This window comes from Leguminivora glycinivorella, chromosome 14 (assembly GCF_023078275.1).
Source record: "Leguminivora glycinivorella isolate SPB_JAAS2020 chromosome 14, LegGlyc_1.1, whole genome shotgun sequence".
NCBI lineage: Eukaryota > Metazoa > Arthropoda > Insecta > Lepidoptera > Tortricidae > Leguminivora > Leguminivora glycinivorella.
This window is the reverse complement of record NC_062984.1, coordinates 9,759,673-9,781,273: the sequence shown is the minus strand read 5'-3', so window position 1 is coordinate 9,781,273 and position 21,601 is coordinate 9,759,673. Positions and strand designations below refer to the sequence as shown.

Sequence of the window (21,601 nt, the reverse complement as noted above, 5' to 3'; positions counted from 1 at the left end):
ATAAACCACCCACATCGCTTTTGCAATCAATTCATGATTTGTTATGGTGCAGTAGTGAACAGCCTAATGATAGAAATAAAGTCGCCTCTTGTCGATTAGCAGATGTTTCTGGCCTCGAGTTTACTGAGGATACCTGATAGTGATAGTATATGAAAAGGTTTACTGACGATTCGACAAAAAACGTTTCCCAAAGTTTCACATCCCAAACTATTATTCCCAAATTAACATTTCCCAAATAAACGTTTGGCAAAACAACTTATCGCAAATTGACATTTAGCAAAACTTTTTTTGGCAAGTATTTGTTTCCCAAAATATTTACTTGGTCAAATTTCATTTTACCAAATATTATTTAGTCAAAGGTATTGTTAGGCAAAATTTCCATTTCCCAATATATTGTAATTAAATGGCGCACTAGAAATTTGTTTGTTGATTTTATACTTTGTGTCCAAGATTTGTGTGAAATAATGTGTATGTCGTACTTTTTTTCCTCCTGCTGCAAATCTAAAGGATGACATTTTCACTTACATGTCCGGATACATTTTATTAAAAAGAAACCTGATGTTTTCAAGACCATTATGTTCTATTAATTTTTAATTACTTTAAAAAGCCATTTCCAGTTTGCTCACTGTCAACCTAACACGCTCCTCCTCGCTTCGCTCGTCATCGCACCTAAACTGACCCTGTCGCACACGAGTTTTTTGTTACAATACTAATAAAATTATTAAATTACATTTATGCCTTGTAATATTTATTGTCAAACTTGGTTTTGCATGGTGTAATTTGTAGAAACATTTTTGACAAAAAAATAGTTGACAAAATAATTTTGTCCAGTAATTAATTTGACAAAAATAAAGTTGAGCAAACTTTTCTTGTCCAAGCCTTGGGAATAAAACTGAAATTATCATTGACAATTTTAAGTTAAATTTGGCAAAAAAATCTTCGGTAAATTAAATTAATCCCGTAGAAATGAAAATGCAAATGCCTAAATATTTTCGAAATTTGCGATGTGAAATTTTGACCAAACATGTTTTTGGGATATAAGTTTTGCCATTAAAAACGTTTGCGAAATAAAGTTTTGTCTAAATAAAATTTGACTAAGTAAAATTGTGCCAAATGATAATTTGACCAAACAAATTCATTGCGAAACATACCTTTGCCAAACAATACTTTGGGAAATGAAACTATTGCGATATGATTATTGGGAAATTAAATTTGACGAAACGTTTTTTGGCGAAACGGCAGGACACCATATGAAAAAAATAAGGCTACAAATATTTACGTACTATCGGCCATTTAAAAATACTGAGGTAAATATATGAGGAGTGTCTTTTCAAAAGGACTTATTTCTATACGTCAACAAGGGTTATTTCTCTAGGAAGACATAGATAAAAAAATAACTTTTATAAGTCCTTTTGAAAAGGCACTCGGATCCTCATATATAAAATTGGTTCTTGAATAAAAACTGACCTTCGCCAAGGTAAACTTACGTACGTTTCGTATACATTATATAGGTCGATGCTCCAATAAAATTGCTTCTTATTTTGATATGGATAGGATATGTCAGAAGGTTGAAAAAACGTCATCGGATCTATATCATATATAAATCACATTTTATACGTATCGGCTAATTCAGAGAGACACACGCAATACTATATGAGCATAGTTTTCACTAATGTTTCCGAATTCCGAGGCCAGTTAGCCAGTTACTAACTCTAACATGTAATGTAATCGTGACTTGACCATCGGCCCTGATACAGGCGCTTTTTTTTGGGGGGTGTTCAGGGAGTTTAGAGCTACGCCTCTAGTTTATCCACTATAAGATTTTGACGCAGGGGGAATGCGCTGCGCGAGCAGCACAGTTTTGACTAATGTTTTCAAGGCCGCCCACTCACTCCAGCATAACCTGGTGTAATAGTGGCTCACAATCATCTCGAGTTGAATCACACCCCGTAGAGGTCAAGTTTCCCTCGACGTCACAAGTATGCGAATGTAGACGCACGCGTGACGCGCCCGCGCGAGTAGCACAGTTTTCACTAATGTTTACAAGGCCGGTCACTCACTCTAGCATAACCTGGTGTAATCGTGACTCAGTGTTGATTCACACCCCGCAGATACATCTATTGCAGTGAAGACGAAGTGACTTATCCATCCAATTACGTAAATAAACGAAGTGTTACACATTGGAGCATCGACCTATACATATACTTAATGTACTTATATAAGTAGGTACAGAATAAGTACGTTTACCTTGGCGAAGGTCAGTTAAAGAGCCGACGAGGAATATAGACCAAAAATTTCACTTTTAACACGAAAAAGTCCTATCCACGCAGAAAAATCCAGGATAATCGTAGTACGTCCCGAAGTATGTCATACGGCTCAAATTGTAACATAATATGTTGTGTGATAACCAAATTATAGGACAACTCTTCAATATTGTGAAATTATATTTCTTTAGTTCATATTCACAGTGTTTGCGCTATTTTTTTTTCTAGATCTCTAATGAAGTAACGTTAAACTTTAAAAAATATTGGAAATCATCAATATCATCATGTAATAGCGGGCGGCCTAACTAAACGAAATTGCTGGCAGTTTACTTTCAACTCCTTGTAATTGCTGACCGCTTGAATCCAGATTATGTAGACCTGTATCCAGGGTTATCAGGAGTGAGGTAGGAATATGGAGAAATAAGTCCTTCTAAAGTATTTTGACAAGAAAAAGAAGAAGAGAAAATAGGATATTAAAATGTGGTGAGGGAGATCTTTGGCCTATCGTAATTTTTTCCTGTTGTATGTGAAATCTGATTAAAAATAAAATGACAAATTACCTACATTAGTAGAATTGAACATACTATACGATAAAGTTTGTACTAAAACGAATAAGTACTTAATAAGCTCGGTATTAACAAATTAAAAATATATCAAGGTTAATGACAATTTTTTGACAGAATCAGACGACGGGTTAAGTCACTCATATTTATTAGACATATTTTTGAGAGTTTAGGTCTCTATTTTAAAGCGCGAACAATGCCTGATCAACAGAAATGATAGCCGAATGTTAAAGTTAATAATAATTTTATTGCTTGAGTTTTCCTATAAAAATCTGTAATTATTCAGTATCAATGTGAAAATTCATGTAACTACGAATTTTCGTACATCTGTACTGTAGAAACTTTGGTAACCCTACGTATATCGATCACCGATGAGCCCAATTTGTCGGTGCTACTAAATCATCGCACAAAAGCGCCGCCGATCTAAATCGATTTGTCCAAATTATGCGCCGGAGTGGCTGACCCGTGGCTAGCCGCTTCCAGGCTCTTTAAATATTGACCGCCCTTAAAAACATCTGCCGATCTGCCTGAGTGCTGATTCGCCGCATACCTAATTTCAGCATCGCCTTATATCGATAGGCCAAATTTTTTAAGCGGTTAATGTTATTGGAGACAGCTACAAAATTAAGTTTTCTGTGATCTTAATAAATAAACCATCAGATAGGCAATTGGTTTGATAATAAGTAAGTAGGTATACAGTACAAAAAGTTTCTAAGGTCTATAAGGTATAGGAAATTAGAATTCACGTAAACAATCGTATCGAATTCAGTCCATTCTTTGGACAGGTACGATATAAGTATTATGCACAAAACCTTAGCGTGAAACTTATAAAGTCCCTTTCTATAGATCGAGGGTTGAAAATTTAGGTTTCAACCAAGTACTCCGTTCCGTGGGTATCGTAGAAGTCGACTGTGGGATATAGGTTCAATTGTGTTGCAGGCGATGGCTAGCAACCTGTCCACCCCTTAATTGTTAAGTGGCACTGCAACTTGATCAGTGCCTATCCCTTTTGTGAATGCATGACTGACTTTATGCATGCATATTGCATATACGTATGTCTGTCTATTTATCGTCAAATTACATTTTGTTCAATACACAGCTTAAACGCATGAAGCGCGCCGCTCGTCACTTTTCAAATAACGGAACAGAAACTCGCGCTGCACCGTTTATTTGGAAAAACGTATTGTTACGAGAACCCAGTTGCATTGCACACACGGCGTAATATCGCCGGGATGTGGTAATGGGTAATGGTGACTTTTCTAGAGCGCGATTTATCAAAGTCAGGCGTAATCTTTAATCTTTGTAAAAGCGTGTGTGCGCTAGGTAACTCTACTGATATTATAACTAGCTTTTGCCCGCGGCTTCGCTCGCGTTAGAAGGAGACAAAAAGTAGCCTATGTCACTCTCCATCCCTTCAACTATCTTCACTTAAAAAATCACGTCAATTCGTCGCTCCGTTTTGCCGTGAAAGACGGACAAACAAACAGACACACACACTTTCCCATTTATAATATTAGTATGGAAGTATGGATTCTAATCTACAGTAGGTATAATTACTTATTAACAATTTTATCCAATAAACAAGGAAATAACATGTGATTATTAAATAACGTAGCAACGAAATCATAGCAATGAAAGTCACAACTTTAGAGTAGTTTTACAATATTTTGTCAAAAAGAAATCTTTACATATTATGTTTGGCCAGTTTTTACTAAACTGTTTAGTTTACCCGGAGGAAGAGGTGTACCTGGAATTCGGGAATCATAGGTTCCTTATATAATACCTAATTGGCAACATAGGGATTTGGCATTGGCACCAAACGGCAACCTCGTGTCAATTAAAGGGTTTTCTTTGATGATGCTGTATATGAGGTTTTGAATGATTCACGGTTATGTTCATTAGACTCATATTGACCGGGATATATCGGGAGCTCGACAAAAATCAAAAAGGTAATCACGGTCTATATCCCGGTCAATATACATCTGATGCTTTATATGTTCTAGAGACTAAACAGGAGTACTTAGATTAAGTAGGTATGTATGATTCGTTCGGGCCACAGCAAATCTACCAGTTCTCTTCCCACACAATAAATACATATGCATTCAACTCGAAGCCAACAACTTAATCATAGTAATGATACGTACCCTCAAATAACAGTAATACGCCAGCCGGGATGACTGGCTGTTTTGAGTAGATTAACAAATTTCTGATAACGACAGCCGTGGGCCACGAGCGCCATATGTTGGAGTCGTTAACGTGGTGTTGGCTTGCCATTAACTTACCTGGGTTGCGAACCTTGTATTTGGGGTGTCGAGGAACTCTCTATCCCTTTCTCGGACTTAGCGCTCTAGTTTTAAAATATCCACTAGTCAGCTTAATCGAACCGCTTAGCTTAGACCGGTGGGAAAGGGTTCAACTAAGCTGATTGGTGGATATTAAACACATCCACGTAGCACGTCTATGGTGGAATTAAAGGCACCTGTAATCAAGTGCGGCGTAAGATGTGTGTCCATTTCAGAATTATTTTTTTATATAACTAAATGTGTGCAGAAATTTAATTAAATAAAAGTCCCAAGAACCTTTAGAAATGACGACTGTTCTTGACACTATTGTAGAATTGTAGGTAACTTTACCTAACCTAACTGTAATACTAGTACCACGAGGACATTGGCCCGCTACGCTAAGAGCAAAAGTCAGCTGACTTCATCCCCAAACGTAAAATATTTATGACTGGCTCAATCATTTGCCTTCCCCTGTCCAAACATGGATATTAAAAAAGTGTCTATGAAATAGTGATGGGCCGCGCATGCATTACGCACGCCGCCTCGCCAAATGACGCCGTAATGATACTAATGATGCACGATTTGTGCGGACGCCGTCCGCGATAAATATTGGCCAAATTATCGACCCCTGGCGGACACCTGCTGAGATGTGTCGGGCCCGCACATGGCATGAATGAAACTTTTCAGTTTGTCAGACTGTGGTGTTTATTAGTAGATACGATAGGGTGATTGTAAGTAATTGTAATTAACGCTAAGTAGGTAATTTTCAGTTCGGTTTCCGTATATTAGGGTCCAACTACCTACGTACGAAAGTGAGACCGGCAGCTATTAAATAATAAAACATCTGGCCGTCCCTATCGCACTTTCAAATAGTGTGATAGGGACGGCCTGATATTTATCATTCATCATTGCCTGCCTGAAATCGTCGGTATAAAAATATACGTCTATTAAGTACTAAACTGCCTGCTGACCAATTCGTTGCATTTAGACTCTACGCGCGACATGTTTTTTAGAAGTTGAGAGGCCTTCTAGCCTTCTACATTCTCCCGCACATAGTTAGAAAACATATTCAAATTAAAAGTCGCTATAGACCCACTTGTCATGATTCTAAAATATTAACTTTACTCAAATTTAACAGTCTTAACACCTTATAGGAACGCCGCAATACGAAGATAGTCATGTGTGGGGGCAGCGCGCTAATCCCTCGTCGGCTGCTGTGATCGTGCCAATAAGGCGTAAAATATCATTAACGCGCTCCGATGACGGACTCAGTGTGTCTCGACCCTTTTATAAAGGTAGTTCTACATAACAATACACTGGCACTTAGCACCTTTTTGAATGGTGATGCTGACCAGCTGTGATAGTTGAACGAACTTCTCATTATAAAACTTGGAAGGGACAAATTATAAGTAGGTAATTGATAGGTTGCTAGTTACAAAAATCTTAGCACATATTCTATTTCATGAAATTTAGATATTCAGAAATGGTTATTCATTTTATTAGCAAAAATAAAAATACTCATGACTTATAGGCAGTCCAAAACAAGATTTTAAATTTAAAATTTACTAGGGTTTTACGACTTTTACGAGTAAATTGCTGAAAAAACAATAATTCAAGCCCATTATTTTATCACCTATTCACCTTTATTTTTAGAACACCTGCAAAGTATTAAGTAAAATCTTAAGGAAATAGTCAAGCAACAAAACAAAATAACCATAGAAAATATTACCCAGAAAGTGCACACCTGGTAAAGATAAAGAATGGCAATTACCTAAAATCACCCAAACACGTGTCGCGCAGCAAATTGACGATTAAAACAAAATGTTTCCTTTGAAATATTGGTAAACAATAACACAAAAACTTTCCACGTTTGTTCCTAGGCCGGTGTAAGGTATTACAGGTTGCACATCTGGCACTACCTGAGTCCGCATCGTGCTAGGCGGCCCATGTGCTTGCCGTTCGATATACGAAACTGTAATCTAGATTGGCTTGTCGCTGGCACCATAGAGTCCATAGATATAACCTAACCACAAAATTAAAATTTTGAAAAAACCCCCGACCGCGACATAGTAGACCGATTTTCATGAAACATGGCTAAGAACACTCCCGACTAACTCAGCTTTCAGACAAAAAAAATCTAAATCGGTTCATCCGTTTGGGAGCTACGATACCACAGTCAGACACACACACAGACAGACAGACAAACAGACAGACACGTAAACTTATAACACCCCGTCGTTTTTGCGTCGGGGGTTTAACACGGTGTGAGAACTCGCATGCGAGATTCATTACATTGCGATTTTGGATGGTGGTGATCAAATGTCCCCAACAGTCCCCAAATTCCCCAATGTATAGGTAACTATTAAAATCGCATGCGAGTTCGCGCGCCGTCTAATCTAAAAAGGCCCTTATATACCAGCAAGATAGATAATTAGATACCTACTTCTTCTTTTTGTCACGGCTCATGAGAACCTGCCAGGCAATTATGGTCGCGCGATAAATGATAAAACATCTGGCCGTCCCTATCGCACTTACTAATAGTGCGATAGGGACGGCCTGATATTTTATCGTCTATCGCGCCGATCGCACGACCATGCTACCCGTGCTGGGGTTCGCTTTGGTAACCAATACCAGGATTCAGCGTTGGCACTGATTTTACGAAAGCGACTACCCCCCTGACCTTCGAATCCAGAGGGCAGAAGCCCAATTTCCTGAACGTGACGTTTTCTTTCAGTAAAAAAACACTTAGCTTATACCAAATTATACATTGAGACTAATATCAAATCGAGATGCGATGCTTTAAGCTTGTAATAATACTAATAATTATTAGTATGCCGTTCTCTGGGTTTGCCTCGCCTACCTAGGCGCCTAGTTGGTCACGCTATAATATAACTTATCGATAAAACAGGGTATTATGTAATTATTGTATTTGTCAGATACTTCAGATACATAACAGAACATAACCCAGTTTCTAACATAGGCCAAATGATACGCATTTGTAACAGCGACATCTATGAGGAAATCTGAACAATTAACTAATAAGTACCAATATGTCGGTTCGAACAATCCGCATCATCGGATAATGATAGTACCCTTGAGTACCTTTTTCTGTATGGTACTGAGGTACGTTATTTTCTTAGACTGTATCTGTCTATCTCTATACGGAGTTATATATGTCTTTGGTACAATTTATCATACAAATACCTAATTCTTAACTGCTAACTGTGGTTAGTTATGTTTAAAAACTACGCCACCTACGGCCCCTTGGCTTGGCTTGGTTACTTATTTACATTTTATATAGGTAGGTACCTAATTAAACCGACCCTACCTAAAAGCATACCTAACACCACCCCTAACATAATAAATATAAGTTGCTTATAGTTGTTTATTTCTTAAGAAGTTTGAATGGATTAACCACACAATTAGGCACGAAGTTCTTTCACCATTCACGAACAATCTTTTTTTTTTTTCAAAACTACCCCTCCTTATGCCTTATGCAGCGATACTTACATATAAAAATCCCTTGCTTTTAGGGTGGCAATGCGATTCCGGCAGCCGCCAGGCAAAAAGAAAAGAACGATGCAAATGGAATGAAACGAAACGTCTACATGCGTTCGTTCCATTCCGTTCGTCAGTCTGTGCTTAGCGCTCGAGTGGAGAGCGCGTGCCACCGTTTTCTACATCTCAGCTGTTTCACGCTCGCGTCTTCTCTAAGTTCTGTAACAAACCACGCGAATCACATTAATTAAAAGTTTCACAAAAAACAGTTATACTATTGTTAATAGAGACTAGAAAGTGCAGTGTTCATTATTTATTATAAGAACGAGAACATAGTTTGTGAGTTTCAATAATTCTCAAAATGATGGGTAAGTTAGTGAATTTGTTTATAAGTTAACCTACAAATTTCTGTAATGTTTGGATGTTGTGTCAAATTGTTTGATGTTTTGTTTTTTATGTCCATTTGGTAGGAATAAACCTAGAATTAATTGTATTATTCTTATAAGTTTTTTAAATGTTAAACATTAGGTTAGCCGATGTCGGCATTTTTGACATTCAAACCATTTATCCAGGATTTATTTTTTACTCGACAAGCTTTTCAATGATATATCTACAGATCATTTTAACTTCAAATCCTTATAATTATCTTGTATACATGCGTTTATTTCGTAATTATCAAGTTATTCGGCCAATAGATTGAATTATAAAAACTAACCTAAACAAACTTAGCAAAATACTTGTTGTTAATGCTTGTCTTTTTTTTTGTACTTGTATTTACTACAGTTCAGTAAAAAAAATCAGTTTTACTTGATGAAGGGCGAACAATGGACCGAAAACTATTAGAACTTAACTTATTAAAAAACAAGGACTTGTTAAAAAGAGTGATATACACTGACAGATAAATTTTGATACTTTAATGATTTTTACTTTATATGACCCAATATTTATCTAATAATTTATTTTGTTACACTGTAATTGTTCCTTTAAATACACGCATTTGATTTTGATAATAAAATATTTAATGCATTGATCATCACTACGCTAACGATTGTAACAAACACGTTTAGATTTTATGTGCATTTTATAATTATATATACTACAGTTTTAGAAACCTATAGATACAAAGAGATATGAGTTATAATAGTTATTTTATGGTTTCTTAATACTCATAATTCCAACTTTATAATGAAAATTCTACTTACTTAAAACTATGAATACAGTGGAAAAGCTAATCGCAAACCTTGTTTACTTGTTGAAACTATAAGTTAGACAAGATATGAGACATAGAAAAGTTTTCTGGTTTATATCGAAACAAACCGATTCTTTTCACCTGCAAAAGGCTCACGAGCGTGATTAACCGCCTGGGAAGTTGAACCGTGATTTATGCTGCATTTTTTATGTAGATCAACCGCTACTGACTTCACGGTACGACATCGTATTGACATGAATTTTACTAGCCATCGAAACAAAATTAACCGAAACGAGACAATCCGATACGCCGATCGTGGCACATCTACCAACGATTTGAGATAAAAATTGGTCATGAACGATTTGTTTGGTCCACGGATTGAGATCATTGGGGTCTTTTCCAGTAAATTATAAAACCGTAACACATTTACTGTTTACAACCAAAACGGAAATGTTAAGAATACTAAATGATTGCCAATCGCCACTTAGCAAGCCCAAATTATATTTGCATCGAATGGCCTTAAAAATTAACAGCGCCGAAATCAATACAGCACACAGCACAGATATCGAAGTGGTGCAACTTGTAATAATCATTGTACATAGTTAGTTTAATTCTCACACGCGATTTTACTTCGCATATAGACCTAGTAATTAGAATAACGAACTTAGGCAACCTTGCACAATTATGCTGTTCAATGTTACGATAAAATAGTAGCCTAGTCATTTTTGTTAGTTTTGAGCAAGTTATCTGCTTCTCCATAATATTACGTTTACACCTGCCACTTACCAATTTACCAAACTTACCAATAACATTATTAAAACTCACCATTTTCAATAATTGTGCAATAATGATAAAAGCCTATACGTATTTTTTGCCAAATTTATGACAGCCGCCGGTAAAGTAACTAGCGTGAACAGGTCGCGACTTGTACCGAACACGCCAAGTAGCATAGTATGTCACAATTCATTCATAAACCAGATGGTGAATGAGAAACCAGTCAAGTAACGAATTGTCTCATAGTGGGCAGCTCATTGTATTCAATGAGATTGGTCATCAATTCAATCACCTCATACTAAGGTCCGACCGAGAACGATATTTTTGTCTCGGCCGAGAACGAGACCGAGACCGAGATTCAATTTGATTCTCGGCCGAGACCGAGACCGAGACCGAGAATTTGTAAAACAGTAAAAAATATGCCATTTTTACAAAAAAATGTTTTCATAATCGAAATTCGCCTATTAACCAGGAAACCAAGAGTATGTTGGGTCCTGCTTAGTGTTTGGTTCCGTAACTACCCAAACCTACCCGCACTTCTTACCTATCTACCGTAGCAAAATAGACTACGTCAGTGACAATACAATACAATACTTTATTTATAACATCGAGTTACAGGTCAAAACAACTATACGGCTCGCCCGGTGGTAAGCAGTCGCCATAGCCTATAGAGGCATGCAATTTCAGAGGTTTTACACGCGCGTTTAATACCCTGATTTTTTGTGACTTTTTGCAAGATATCATAAAACAGGTTGTCGAATCGTGTTTTCTACGGGTAGTTTTCCAGGTTTTCCTTGAAAGTCTTTACTAAGCTTTACTTTGATTTTGACGTATTTTTAGGCACATGATTCAAAGTTAAGGAACACGAACTATTTTTTTGGATAGCGATTATTTCCAAAATTGTATGTATGTATATATCAAAAACATGACTATGGAAAACCCATACTTACTAAAAAAACTCAAAACAGCATCCACAAAGCTCAAAATTTCGTCCGATATTCCGTAATTCGCCATTTCTAACATGTAAGGTAGATATTAATTATTCTAACCTGCTGCCTTGATTTTTCGCGTCGTCGTTGTCTTCCACACACATCAAATTGTCGTAAATATTTTACACTCTTTTATGAATTATACCTAGGTATTTGTTTGTTTTTGGCTTAAAATAACGATAAAGACCCTACCAAAATCACTAAAATTGGGATACCAAACGGGCGATGTAACAAACTGAAAGCTAAAAACCGCAGTCTCGGTTTTGCCGAGAATCTCGGCCCATTTTGGCCGAGAACCGAGACCGAGATCTCGGCCCGATTTTCGGCCGAGAATGCCGAGACCGAGACCGAGACCGAGATCTCGGTCGGACCTTACCTCATACTAATAAGTACATCATTAAATATTATAAGATACCATAAGATATACAAATGTGTATTGTATGACCCAAATGTGTATTGTATATACCTTTAATTATATATTTTGTATTCCTGTATTTTTTTCTATGATAACGTTGCGGTGAATTTTATTTTATACCTAATCTCATTATATTAAATAAGGCAGCAATACAAAAATAATCGGAAAAAACTAAATATGTTATGCACGTAACACTCCTATAATTTATATAACGGCTTAGTCCAGGCTCCCTTTAAAACACCAGCACGTAGCAATGAATAACAACAAGCGGTTGTCGGAACCGGAAACATTGGTAGAAAAGCAAAGCACACCTTGCCCCCAGCTCCACCACGCGCTAACCACCGACCCAGTCAATACTTCGAGCCACCCTAATTTGGTTACAATTACAACGACTTAACACGTAGCTCATATCATGCACAGGAATCCAAATTTCTGAAATTTCTGTATCATTTTACCTATGGAATCCATAAATCAATATATACTGAATTATTACATCACCAGTGATCGGTTTTTTGGATTCGACATGGGGTGAACGACCTCAATCATTATGTTAGTATGGATATGCCCCGGGAATCCGGGCTTAATGTTGTTAGAAAAGGCAAAAAAATATGTACAATGTCCACAATGCCAAATGGTTTTATTGCTCAACCAAAAATATAAAGCAACAACATTAACATTATAAACTGAAACTAAACTAATGTAAGAGTAAAAAGTTCCTTAGAGATAATTTCGTCGTATCAATATTAACTTTTCTACTTGATATCCCGCGAGGGTGAATCCAAAAAACCGATCACTGTACATCACATACCCTGGTACTGCTAGTAGCCATGATTATGGCAGAGACTTATTTACACACTGTGTTTATTTAATTTATACTATTAACAATCGCTGCCTATCTTTTCTTCCCACTTGCAAAACGTATGGTGTACTTTCTCGGCATTGTAATAATGGAAAGAGACTAGAAGAGATTTGAACATAATAATGCGGAGGTGGGCGCGTGGGAAACTCCCAGCGTTCACGTGCCCGGCACACCACTTTGCCACACTAAATCTAACATTAATATGCTAGATTTTAGATAAAACCCCGCAATGCGGAGATTCACTCATTGTGTCTTCCGAGCAGCGACATTTCTCCCGGGAAAGCTCATTGTTATGTTGCTTAAATGAATTAAGCTATGAATTCTACACGGTACTTGTTAGGCATCGTTAATTAAAAGTTAGGTATTCAAATGTCGTTATTATAAATATTCATAATGATATATGAATAATACAGTGAACTGCGCAAGAAAATCAATTATAGCTCCATTCATAAAAGTCGCATTGACTCTATTCGCGAGCGTAGGTGTCCATAAGTCACCGACCAATAAATCAGCACCCATATTTGAACATGAAATAATGAAACCAGACGGGCGATTTTTAGTTTTAATTTAAGCAATTTGAAAATATAATTATTATCAATTATTTGGTTTTTTGGGGTTCCGTAGTCGACTAGGAACCCTTATAGTTTCGCCATGTCTGTCTGTCCGTCCGTCCGTCCGTCCGCGGATAATCTCAGTAACCGTAAGCACTAGAAAGCTGAAATTTGGTACCAATATGTATATCAATCACGTCAACAAAGTGCAAAAATAAAAAATGGAAAAAATATGTTTTATTAGGGTACCCCCCATACATGTAAAGTGGGGGCTGACTTTTTTTTTCATTCCAACCCCAAAGTGTGATATATTGTTGGATAGGTATTTAAAAATGAATAAGGGTTTACTAAGATCGTTTTTTGATAATATTAATATTTTCGGAAATAATCGCTCCTAAAGGAAAAAAGTGCGTCCCCCCCCTCTAACTTTTGAACCACATGTTTAAAAAATATTAAAAAAATCACAAAAGTAAAACTTTATAAAGACTTTCTTGGAAAATTGTTTTGAACTTGATAGGTTCAGTAGTTTTTGAGAAAAATACGGAAAACTACGGAACCCTACACTGAGCGTGGCCCGACACGCTCTAGGCCGGTTTTTTTTTTTATGGTTTTATTATTGTCTCAATTTCAATAAAATAATCCATGATAGTCAGTAAAACCGTTTTAATTTTATTGAAACCTTTATTTGATTCCATCTACCTCATAAGAGGCTATTAGAATGTGTATTGTGTCCCATAGGCTCGCGTGCCTGTTTGATGGGCGATGGCAATAGTGGCTAGTTAGTGGTTCCGGATACGTATCGGACGTGTCGGATGTCGGCGTGAGTCACGCGGCGCCCACGCCAGCCCGCGCCGCGCCCACGGCGCCCGCGCACTACCAACTATTACACCAACTCCACACGTCCCGTCACCATAAGCTTAAGCTTAAACATCAATAGACTGGCTCTACCGCTCTACTATTACTACTTCAAATCCAGACTTGACACACAAACACTGGACATTGGCCTGCAGATAGCGGCACGATCCAGACAACACAATTAAGCCGAATATGGATGAGTCCCCGTCTTTTATGGAACTGTTTACCATTGGATTTTATAATAGCGCACAATCAAACGCCTCGATGAATTATTTAGATACACAAATAAAATTGGCGTATATCATTATTAATTCACAAGTATCAAAAATTCAAAACGTGCCGATTGCAGTTATTGATTATTTTATTTGTAACGTAACCCATTTTTGCTACACGCTTCATAACAGTATTTCATTTGTAATGGTGTAAAAATCAATAATCACTATCTGAACATCGCTTAGTATAGAGTTAACCCAGAAAGTATCAGATCAATAGCAAGATGTACTAACAATGATCAATACCGATTCCGCGATAACGACACTCGCGAGTTCCAAGCCGAGACGGATTTAGCAGCGTCTGCGGCGCGTCTAGGTTATTTGTATTTGGGCTTTGGCAATGGGCATTTCGCAGTCTCGTGGGAAACGGAGTTGAACGACTGAGGAGACAATGCTGGTCGGCATCGCGGCATCGCGGCCAGTCGTTCACCGCGCCGAACGCCCACCCGCCGCCGTTGCCTCATACCATCTAGCATTGCATATGCCAATTGTTTACTATGTATACATCTTTTTAAACTCACATGGAATACTTGCATTAAGTCTATGCGCAATATATTTCAAATATGAATAATATAATAGTGTGTTGCCTTTGGACGATGCCACTGTGAGCGACGCAATAAACGTACTAACCCCAACCCCATGTTTTAATTTACCTAAATTAAAGCTTGAATGTAGTGCTTTAGTGCCTTATCTTATCTAGAATCATATTTAACGTGAACCTAACACGAATTATCAATTTTAAGTTGTGTTTTATCTTCGTAAATTAAGCGGTGCAACATTGTTTAAAATTGGCTACCTTAATTTCAGTCTGACTGCAATCTAATAAGAATGGAATTCTCATGTCATTTAAGTTCGAATACCGCACCTGATTCATCATCAGATTAGTATTTAATGCCTAATTGGGATGTTAAAGCTTCCTACACATTTTGAAATCTGCAGGTACTGAGTACATATTACATGTAATGTAGGTTTTCGTATCAGACATTTTCTATTAGATTGTTTGCTTGCTGTAACAAGTTGACTACCTGAATTGAACTAAGGTATGAATAGTAAACATGTATGTGTGTATATGTAATTCGAGCCTAATCTCGGGTTTTACCGTCCACAATCCATATTCAACCTTGAAGAAATAAAGTCCCAAATGCCTTTGAGCAATATAGTCGCAAATGACATTATTTTATCAAGGGTGCGATATGTCGGCTCGGGTTGAGTCCCAAGGGCGGCGGCCAGCTCCAGAAGTAATGTATAACACTCAGTATTTTAAGTTTATAGGTAATTGTGGAACGAGTCGAAAGGCAATTTATAGTTCAGGTTTTTTAAGGAATACATAGGTACAAACATCAGAGACTCATTCTTAAAAAACATACTTACGCCACGCCAGGAATGGATAAGGTATTCAAAATAATTTCAGACAATGCGATTATCCGTTTTATTTTTTTATTATAACGTACAAAGTACTGGCTTGAATATTTGTTCTGCGACGGGGTCGATAGGCGCTGGACGCGAGCCAGCGACGACCAAGACTCGTAAATCCACCCTCGCGACGCTAAACTGGCAGTTCTCACACTAAACCTCGATGCCACTCGATAGATGTTTATGCACATAAATACTTGACTAATGTACGAAGAGCCAGTTTTATTGTCAATTTCGAGTTTTAACTTTTATGAGTTTGTTGTAAGCTGACAAATTACATTTTTGTATATTTATTACGTCCGCTCAACAATATGAAACTTCTTTAAATAATCATTAATATCATTATTACAGCAGTGTAGTAGTGACTGTAGTGTGTGTAGTAGTGGCTTAGACGTTGATATCGTCCGGCAAACTTAGAATCTACACTTCTACAGCTCCCCTAGACTCATATTATTATTACTTTATAAAGTAACTTATGACTTCCAAGGTTACTCTGTTGCTAGATCTCTCAACTGTTTTAACTTTATCCCTTTAATTGCCGTGTGGTCGATTTATTATTTTGTACATAATCAATACATTTGTTATCGCCTTAAAGTACTACATTTATAGTAATTAGTTTAATGTTGCACGTACGTGCACCAACTAAACACTACGTTGAGGATTAACCGTGTGTGACGGAACACGGGAAAACACATCGTGACCTGAGGGAGGGTGCGCTATAACGAGTCATTTTTAATTTTATTGTATGGGAAAATTGTGTGTCTAATTTAAAAAATACCTGTATACAGCAAGTATCAAGATGTTTAATACATTACAATACGTAAACTACGAAAAAATATTTACCTAATACAAGTATCAAGCTAGCGTCTTGATACTTGTATTAGGTATCTGATAAGAATTTCTGCAGCGTCTCAAATGTCTCAATTCGCTGATTAGACTAGTAGAGGTCAATTCATATTTGAATATTTATATTAGTGTTACTTAATGGAGTGTGTCTTGTTACAGATGAGCGGCAAACGCACGCGCAGCTATAGATGCGCAGTGCACCAGCGCGACCGCGAGGTCAGCTCCGAAAACGACTTCCGACTACTCCTTGAAGACCCTACCTTCTTCGCCAGGTCGGTGCTCGTTATATTAAAACTTCGCACATCAACACTATGATTTCTTCATCCTAGCGGCACTTTTGCCACGGCTGGCTGCCTTGTCAGTGGGTCAGATAAATCACGGAGAACAAGTACCAAGACTACCAAGTACCAGCTACATTTTGCCGACTTTATACGGCTAACACTTTTCATTTTCACCATTCGTTTCTTTATCTATCAAGCGACGCAGACAAACAAAGTCTTTCTATATAGTTAAATCGTTTTCTCTGATTTCGTTTTTGTACAAAAGTTACATATTTTCGAACTCTATTACGCTTGCTATAATAAATAAATATAAAAAGAGGTTTACAACCACTACTTTTAAAACCATAGATGGCATAGATAAACCGACATCGGATATGCCGTGCATTTGACAGGCCTTCCGCTTTATAAACCCCAGTATAAATGTCCGACCGCTAAATTCGAAGTAAAATGTAACTGCAAAAAACATGATTTGTAAAATTTTTGTGTTTCAAAATTGTTACGTGTGAACCGCCGTTTCAGCCATTATGGTGTACGTGTATTGATTGTCGTCGCTAAAAATATTTCCGATGTCGTTCGTGTCACATTGACATGTTGGAAACGGTTCCGAATCATAAATCGTTAATAGACTGCTTTGTGGAGGCCAATCGGAACAATACGTGAAACTCGTGAAAGTAAGCGTTGCACACAAATTTTATGTATAAATGAAAGTTTGAAAGGGATACTTTTATTCTACATACATTTTATGTAGCTTAACGCTGAGGGGTAAAAGCTAATAAGCTCACAGATATCTTTTCCATCACAGTCAAGTTGGAATTAAAATGTAGAAATCAATACCATCGGTCTAGTCTTCTACTGGACATCCTCTCTCGCTTTATTCATAGTTGTTGCTTCTTTGCTGTAGTCTCAGAGCGTCCCTATAAGGTATATTATGCCAATCTGGGTTTTAAACTAAAGTATTATCAGTTCTGTAGCCAAAATAGCTAGTCCAAAATAAGTCAGGATGTTGAATTATCCATCTTTATCAACTCTGCTTGTGCAATACTCACTGCAGAGAGAGCAGAGTAAAGGCAGCATTTTCTCCTCGTTCTTTAGAGATTCCCATAAATGTAAATAATACTTAAGGTTACTAAAGAAGGCTATTTTCCGCAGGATGGTGCACTTAGTCGCAATGGAAGTGCTCCCTGAGGAAAGGGAGCGCAAGTACTACCAGGAGAGGTATACATGCTGCCCTCCGCCGCTTTTCATCATCTGCGTCACACTGCTTGAGGTGAGTTTACTCTAAAGTACGAAGCTGCATCTGCCCTTGGTCTTGATTTACTCCCATAAGTACCAGTGGCGGCTGGTGAAAATGTATGCTAGGCAACACTGAAAGAAACCTACAAAGAAACCTACCTTAACCATTAAGGTACTTTACTAGCAATCAATTTTAGGCAAGCCGGTGGGAATCGGCTTATACCAGCCGCTGCTGATAAGTACTCTGATTCGATTTTTTACTAACACTGCTGCAAAGACGGGATGGCTTATCGAATTGGAAAACGGTCCTACTGAAAAGCTCTCGAACCAAATGACAGCAACGCCAGTAAATGATTTTCAAATTCAAAATAGATGTTGTAGTGGTAGGTGCTGTAGCCACTTCAATATCGCTGATGAACTCGATTAGCTAACTAAACCGTACCTCATAGTACATTATAGTTTCTAGGTTCCGAATTTTACCATAATGTACCACTCGTGAGCTTCGAAATGCCCAGTCGCAAACTCATTTGACAAAGACATGAGAAGTGTTGGTTGGTACCAATAAGGTCAATTTGGATTGGAAAATTAGAACTTTCTAAATTACATTACATACTACATATAGTAAAAATATAAAATACAGTCAGCAGGTATGCGTGCGTAAACCAAAACGCGATCAATAGACAAACCGACACATCACAATCCATACACGCATAGACAATGTAAAATCGTGCAGGTCACTTTCTATTAACTGCACAATCCGCGCTCCAGTTGCCGGTTAATTAAAAAGTGTAATTGCGGATTTCACGTCCGCAGCGGTTTACGTGAATCACAACAATCGCTGCGCCCGCGCCGTCACACATTGATTCATGCACAGACACATGTGAGTAAGACTACTCAGCGGGCGTAGCACAATATTCCGATAAACATTATCACATCGGTGCGTCCCTATCGCTCTTGCAAATAGTGCGAAAAGGACGGCCTGACGTTATATTATATAGTTTATTACGCGACCATGCTTGTGCCTGCTTGGGTACTCTAAGGACCTCGGACATTCTAAGCTATTACCTAACTATGCGTGACGATAATATTCATGGTAACCAGTCCCTTTTACAATATTATTATGCAGTTGATATTTATTATACTTGTAGACAAATCTACTTTTTTCCAAAACACCTTTGTTTTTGCCTATAATTTATTCGGTTATATACTGCATTTCAAAAATGTTGGCGTTGAATATCATATCCCTATGGCTTCGTCTGCGGTAAAGAGTTAAAAACCACCGTGTTTGGCTGTAAAGTCTTACATCCTAGAGGTTAAAAACCTTCTACATTTCGTGTACGATATGTAAATTCAGAGCATATTAATAGTCGAACGTTGATTAGGATTTTAGGATTAAGGTGAATTATGGTGAAAGTTGAAAAAAATTGAGGAGTTGACATCTGAACTGTCCGACAATCGGAGTTTATAACAGTCCCTATTCTTTAATAGGTAGAGGCTATGTTTTAATAAGTTCTTATTGTGACAAATTCTTACATGCGACATAACTCACACATATGTCTGTGGAATTGTCGATGCTCCGCTATAGATGAATCGCATGCATATCGCATGCTTTCTGCTAACGGTCTTCCTGCTACGCGTGCCTACGTTAAACAATTGAGCTCGTATTGTATCGTAAGTTAATACCCTGCCACGACCATTGAGTAATTATTACTTCGTATAGAGGAGCTATAGCAAACAACGAACGTGTCACAGCCTGTAAGCTGAAGGCGGGGCGAGGGGGCGGGGTGTGAACCAATGGCCTGCTTCCGTAACGTCGCAAGCGCTACGATTTTACTCGGCGCTTACGACCTTTCGGTCGCGATGATGAGCCCTGCATAGAGTGTATAGATTAGAAGTCGTAGTATAGAAGTGACATGAGTTTACATGGGCATTTTTTAATTTATGACTTTCAATTAGCGTGAGTTGTTAGCAAAAAACATAAATCGCTGTTAGTTTTGTAATGATAATCAAGCTTGAAATCTGTATTTAAAACTAAACTTTTTTCACGTTCTGAATTTAGATTATAGCTTAGTATAATTCACGATGTTTTTATTGAAATTCCATGCTTAATTATCGTTGCAAAACCGACAGCGATTGAACTTTTTTTTAACAACTCTGTGAGTTCCAATTTTTTCAAATGCCCACATTTTTTAAAGCTGTATACGGACTGAGCGTACATGTGTACACGTAGCCGCAACTGGATATTAGTTATTTATGTGACATTTGCATAATGGTAGGCATTAAAAGATGAGTGTTGTTTTTGTTGTGTTAATAAGATAACATGAGTGTTTTAATGCCTAATTATACACATATAACTTTATCTACATCCATGTATGTTTGGGCGCGGGTTTATCGTCCCATAGAAAATTTGAATTTCGCGCGTTTTTATACTCTCATAATTTGCTTGACCGTCTACCTACCCAAATTCATTCAGGCAGGTTAGGTACTGCACTTACATTTACATACTGACATGAAATTCGACACGCGTATTGAGAATCTGTTATAGACCGACATGTCGGAAAACTGTGCAATTCTGACAATAATAATTAAATAACCTTTTTTGCGTCGATAAATATATATAATTTAATGTATGATAGGAAACTTGAACTAACTTGCGATATTGTCACGTCTGCTTTTGTTGCATTTTTTACTCTTTGGTTTCAACGAAACATGGCCGCCGCAACATGGCGCTTCGGCATGAGTTTATATTGATACATTTTTTAAAAAGTAAGCGTGTTTAAACAAAAATGCAGTAAACCTACGTATGAAAAGTCACTCCTTAGCTTTTGTTAGATTTTCCTGAGCAGTTTGTGCAGTACCTCACTACACATGACGGCATTATTTAGACGAAATATTTTTCATTGCGATACGTCAATCTACCACAGCCGTTCGGCACAGACTAAGCGCGTTTGTGCTGATCAGCTCTAAGTGTTGTTACACAAAATCAAGTTGAGGTGCCCTCTCTAGTTAACATAATTACTCAAAGGCCACGACCTGCGCCTTATCATTTTACAGAAAACCTGAGTAATTTGATGATCTTTGGTAAATCTATGATGTGTTTGAAAGTACTTATTTAATTTCGTCCTGAGTGTCAATTCTATCAAGTACCAAAATTGTGCCAAGTTGTGCCAAAATAAGCTAAAATTTCTAGTTTAGGTTCAGTAGTAGTATCTTGTACAATTCTAGCATCAATCTCTCAGGTGCTCCCAAATATCCTAACCCTATTACAGATTCCATGTAGGGAATAAGGGAATACAAATATTTTTATTGACAATACT

The 21,601-nt window shown here is 37.5% G+C and overlaps 1 protein-coding gene across 3 annotated transcripts in view; it reads left to right on the top strand.

Annotated features, from left to right (window-relative positions):
* LOC125233227 (rhomboid-related protein 3) overlaps positions 1-21,601 on the top strand; it is a 188,030-nt gene that overhangs the window by 160,958 nt on the left and 5,471 nt on the right. For 2 of the 3 annotated variants that reach the window (XM_048139143.1, XM_048139144.1), the window contains 2 exons: positions 16,930-17,042; positions 18,201-18,318. In XM_048139143.1, coding sequence (XP_047995100.1) covers positions 16,930-17,042; positions 18,201-18,318 — 231 coding nt within the window. Of the gene's footprint in view, positions 1-8,744; positions 8,976-16,929; positions 17,043-18,200; positions 18,319-21,601 lie in introns of those variants that run through there. The other variant, XM_048139145.1, reaches the window with a different exon arrangement.